Source organism: Aspergillus pseudonomiae, assembly GCF_009193645.1.
Source record: "Aspergillus pseudonomiae strain CBS 119388 unplaced genomic scaffold BDV37scaffold_256, whole genome shotgun sequence".
Classification (NCBI taxonomy): domain Eukaryota; kingdom Fungi; phylum Ascomycota; class Eurotiomycetes; order Eurotiales; family Aspergillaceae; genus Aspergillus; species Aspergillus pseudonomiae.
In genome coordinates this window covers 909-6,688 of record NW_022476248.1, presented here as the reverse complement: position 1 = coordinate 6,688, position 5,780 = coordinate 909, and the positions used below count along the sequence as shown (strand labels likewise).

The following is a 5,780-nucleotide window of genomic DNA, read 5'->3' as shown; positions in this document are numbered from 1 at the left end:
TGCCGCCCTCATTTCCATAGGTCATTGTCATGGGTCCTGGCCGGTGCCAGTATATTTACTTTTGATTCATTTCCTGGGGAAAATAAGCCTGTGGGTTGAGGAGATACACGAGAGTTCCAAGTGTGTTACGTACCATACCCAATTATATGACCATTCACTAATTTTCGATGACCGATCACTAGGAAGAACAATTTCGTTGAACCTACTTTAGTTACAATCTTCCGTCACGCAGGGTTTCGGATGCGCGATCCATCTTCCGAGCTTACAAAAGTGCCATCAATAGGACACCTTCGGATGGATTTCCTCGGAGCTTGGTGGACGAAAAAATAACGTCTACCTTCTATTATCCATCCTTGCCCCCGTGGGGCACCATGGCATCATATCCTCAATTTACCGGACGTATATTCACATATTTTAATTTCGCCAAGGGCAAGCTACCTGCAAGATTTCTACGAAATGCCAGTCTGTACAGATGATTTTAAAAACGGTGCAAATGTTAAGACTCTTTGACTTCTCCCCCCAACCCTAATGCAATAAACGCTGCCTCACTTGCAGAGCATTCCTATGGGCCTCATGTATAAATTGTTGTAATGAATAATTATCTACCAGGGAAAATGATAAATTATGCAGTACAAGAATTGTCTATAAGTATGGTAGAAACAGGTCTACACTATCTCGACATTCTCGTAGTGTACAACATACTCGAGCAGAGCAATATTATAATCAACGAATCTTCAACGAGCCGGCCAAACCTCTTAAGAAATGGATTAATGATCCAAGTGCAAATACATAAACAGGTCAGCCTCTTCCCAACTACCACAGAATTGATACCCTGTGCAATACAATATCAATCTGAAGGGCACTGGGCATTGCAACACCAGTTCCTGTCTGGCCCCTCTAAAACGACAGTTTTTGTAACAGCATAGCCAAATTGGCTTTTGACCTGTAGCTTAAATGGTGGTCCCAACTCCTCATACTCTTTCTCCACAAAATTTTCTTGGTTGATTACCTGCTGCTTTACAAAAGATCATTCTCGCGTAGCCCTGGTTTATCATTTTTGATCAAATTGCATATGTACCTACCATGCAGCAAGATAATATCAGTTAGTATTTCGGAGTTAGGAATACGGAAGAGCGCAAATGGTACACAGACCCCTGGACCAACTATATCAGTGAAACAATATATTTAGGTATATAATAATACAAGCTAGGGCTGTTGTCAGTGCTGGATGAGAGTCTAGGAACTCTGCATCAGAAGCTAGCATTGAAGTGTTGAAGCTTGCTGTGGTTGACACTCTTGTTGTGCTTCCCATTGGGTTGGAAGAACTAGTTGGTATTAGGGGCAGGCCATATACGCTGGTACCCTGATTGTGCGAACTCGAGGTAGCGAGTGGAGCTTTGTGATATGTACTGGTACTGCAGCAAGACAAGTTATCTTTTATTTTACTTGAATGCATGGGCATGTAGCCAGACCTGTGGGAAGTTTTGGTAATTGCAGTATTATTAACGGGATAAGGAGCTCCACTAAATGCAGGCTTTCCTCTGAAAATCCCGGAAGGAATCCTTGAGCTATTGTTTCTCGGGAGAGCCGGTGTTGGCGTGATCACTGTGATTGGTAAAGTTTGACCTGGCAGGCGATGTGTTCTCACTATGCTCCTAGACTGAATACTTCTCTGGGATGTATATGGGATGATATAATGAAAATCAACGTCGCCGTGATTGACAATGAGACACCCACCCAGACAAACGAAAATGGAGTAAATTACTACCCTTATCAGCATTGTAGAGTTGTTGTATGATCACTGAATGTGTAAGTATTATTGAAGATATAAACTATTATGTATCGATTGCAACTTCGTTCAAAGGCTGCTGTATGCAATGGGTATGCTTTTTACTCTAAACTTCTTATCTGCATACCACTCTTGCGATGTTGATACAGAGCTTTTATATGCATTCCTCATTACCCCCCATTTATCTCCGACCGTCCTTGTCCTCTCCTCCTCTTTGGACACCATTCAGAAGTCAGTTTTACGCTGACATGCAAAATTGTATACTCGGCCTAATAAACGGTGAGGAATGCTCTGCAAATAGAGCCCCGGTAACGGTTGTTACCTTTCTTTTCTTGGGCCCTCAACAAAGAAGGGCCACTAAGAACAATGAGATATATGAATGCTTGGCATATTGTTCAAATAGAGCGCCAGTAGCTGATAATCAACCTCCAGGTCCTACGTAATACTGGTATTAAAATATGGATCTTGCGGCTTTGAATGAGACCGTCAACGACGCTGCCGGAAAAGCCCAGAAGAACGAAGGTCTTTCTACTCAGTCATTCTTGATCTCTTTGGCTGTTTCTGGGAGCATATTCATACCAGTCGTGTATATCTTCACGTTTCTGAAAGATATTGATCACAAGCTTTTGTAAGTAGACTCGTTAGATTGATGATATGAGATATTAACAAAGCAGCAGCCAACCAGGATGTTTAGCGGATCCTGATCTCTCGCCATTGCCCAAGGGCAGAACTCTTTGGGTTAAGCAATTATGGGAATTTATGAAAGATGATACGAAACTCACCGGTAGACTTTCATTGGACTGTCGCTTCTTTCTGCGCCTACTACAGGTGGCCGTGAGGCTCTTCGTGCCGATAGCTGTTATTATTCTTCCCATACTGCTTCCGGTGAATTACACTGCTAATAACATAAATGTTGGAGGCCTTGATAAATTCAGCATATCAAACATCCAAAAAGAGCAGCACATAAGATGGTGGATCACAATTTTCGCTGCAACCTTGGCCAATATCCATATCTGGCGTCTTCTACTTGTGGAATTTAGATTAGTTGTGAAGGCAAGGCAGAACTACTTTCATGAATATTTCTCAGCTCAAAGAGCAGCTACAATAGTGGTTACCAATATCCCACCGGGAACGTGGAATGGCGAAACTTTGAGACAGATCTATTCGGCCTTTAATGGAGGGCCAGTGGATGTAATCCTGCCGCAGCAGGAAGTCTGCGATAGCAAGGAACTCGAGCTTAGAACCCTTCTCCGAGACCTTGATACAATGATGCGAGTACGCCCACATATATCTAGGAAAAGGGTCGTTCCCTCAAGCACTAAACTCATAGCTTATTTTCGAGAGAAAGCCCTTCTTGAATGCAAAATTCACAATCTGCGAAGAGACATTGAAAGAATTAAGAGTATTGCACTACTTCACTTCTCAGACTTGTTCACAGCTCATCTGCTGCTGCAAGCAAGAGCATCTTCAATACCATTGGAACTAGAAGCACATGATACTGACTTAAAAACCTTGGATCCTGTCCTTTACTACGGCAAACTTTCCAGAACTCTGCGGAGTATCAGTATCCTCGTGACCCTAAATGTTTTGGCCATATTTTGGGCAATCCCAATATCCTTGACGGGACTTTTGTCACAGCTTGTTTACTTGGATTCAATTGGCTCGCGTTTGCATAACCTGTCAGACAAAGAACTAGGTGCTATTCAAGGGTTGGCTCCTCAATTGGCAGCATCCATCCTTATGTACTGTTTTCCGGTCGTTCTTCAGTTTCTGATGAAATACTATATTGCATTCGAGCGTCCAGCTGTCGAGGTCTTGCTACAAAGACATTACTTTTTATTTCTTTACACTCAGCTTTTTATTGTAGTTTCAATATCTTCTGGCGTAACAACTATGATCCCTGAGATTGCCAACAACGTTCAATCGGTACCGGCATTGTTGGCCAAGAATTTGCCCAAGTCGGGAAATTACTTCTATTCCTACTTCTTATTGCAAACTGTCACACAAACTGCTTTGATATTACTCCGACTACCTGACAGCCTTTGGATGTGTTTAAGACGAGGTGGAAAAAAGCATACCTTAAAAGAGGTGCGATGGAGCCTACTCTATCCCGTTTTCACAAACCTTATCTGTATAGGTACGTGTTAAATCTGTCCCAGGTTTATGCTCCCACTGACACAAGAATATCTAGGTATTATCTATTCTATAATCTCCCCCCTTATAGCACTGATTGGAACCATGGCGTTCGGAATTTTTCTGATAACACATGCCTATCAATCAATTTACATACTAGAAGCAAATGAGGACACCGCAGGCTTGTTATACTGGGAAGCACTGAATCAACTATTTGTCGGTGTATATACGATGGACCTTTTCCTCATTGGCCTTTTTATTTTGCGAAATGCTTTAGGACCCATGATTGTTGCTATTATCCTACTTGCCACGTCTGCACTAGTACAGAATTATATTCGGACAAAGCTGCATCCCCTTATCAAGTTTGTTTCTGCCAGCAAAAATGAATTCGGTAGTTAGTAATCTGTGTTTTCAAGACCATTATATTACTGAATCCTCTTTGGTATCCGGTCGCCTATCACGGCTGCTATTTAGTTCTTTATAAGTGTACGTATGATGGCAGGCTGAATCGCTCAGGATAGAGCTTGCCTTCAAGGAATGCTGTTTATTTCAAAATGTCTGCCTATCAAACCATTTCTGAGATGGTATTATGGTATAGTATCCCAGTGTTACCACCTACGTTTCCTTTCTTTCTTCTGCAACCACGGTTTCTAAGAGACAGTGGTGGAGGTACCAAAGGTCTGCTATTTGTTAAGAAGTCTGCAGGAGCGGCTTATATAGAACTAGGCATTTCTATTGATGATATAACAGCCACACATTGAGGAAGGGGCAGACTGGGTAAAGAATGGGGCTTAGTGACTCCGTTGAGAGGGACGCTTTTAAGGCTGTGTTGGGTTCCGAAGCAGGATCTGGCAGTTTTGGAGCACTATATAATGCCTACATCTGTACAACCTGTATGGTTAGTGTCAGTCTATGCGTAGTTTCTGTAAATAGAGGGTAGGACAATCAGGTCATATTCTGTCCTGGCTGTATACACTTGCTTGGCTTATTTGGAAGGAATTAATGCTAAATAGTCAGACTGAAAATATAATCGCTTTTTAATGTTATGTTTCTACAGTTATATATAGATAAGAAAGAATGAGCTGAGGGCTTTTGAAGATATGGATTAAAATCTCTCTGCCTTGGGCAATACATTGTCTTCGTCGTGTGAGCCTACGACCATTACTAAGAGGACTCTCATGTAACCATTCTATAGCTCAATCATTATTAAGTATGTGATAACTATTCTCTATATCACTGTTTAGATCTAGGTGGATTTTGGGTCCTTCTCACATAATTCCGGTCGGTTCAATTTTGGCGGCGAGAACCTTACCAAGTGTCAACCCTTCCTAATCGCCTTAATAAAAACACCAGGCTATAATTTACTATCACTATAAAGCGTTCAACAAAACAAAAGTTTGGCAGACAGCCAAAAAAAAAATAAAAATAAAATAAAAATAAAGCCTTCGACTAAATACCAACACAGACCATCAAACTCCCGGTCATATCAACTGGTTTTTGCCCGTCACTCTATTTATGACAAACTGCTCGGATTTAGACACGCTATTAAGCTACTAAATTGGGCCGGTGCTTTAAATTGATGGCCTTTAGCAAGTATAGTCAACCGTTCAATACAAACTTTACAGGGTATGCAATACACATATCAATCTAAAATACCCTTAGCAATGTGTTATCTGTCCGTAGTTTTGATATCTTATCAAAGTTACGCTTCCTCCTCAACAGGTTCCCAATGAGGTGGTTCATCTAAGCTCCTGATAACGGGACCAAAGCATATCCAACTTGCTGGTGAAGTGTAAAAAGGACCACTATACAGGCTAGACAGTCTGTCAACTAGTTAAGATGGAAGAGAAGAAAACCG

The 5,780-nt window shown here is 41.6% G+C and overlaps 1 protein-coding gene across 1 annotated transcript; it reads left to right on the top strand.

The window, feature by feature from the left end:
* Window positions 1-2,247: 2,247 nt before the first annotated feature.
* BDV37DRAFT_277373 (uncharacterized protein) lies at window positions 2,248-4,935 on the top strand (the record flags this gene model as incomplete). Its single annotated transcript, XM_032085755.1, has 4 exons — window positions 2,248-2,417; window positions 2,467-3,926; window positions 3,981-4,316; window positions 4,856-4,935. 4 exons carry the CDS (start codon window positions 2,248-2,250, stop codon window positions 4,933-4,935), a joined length of 2,046 nt encoding a protein of 681 aa, XP_031934113.1.
* Window positions 4,936-5,780: the final 845 nt, after the last annotated feature.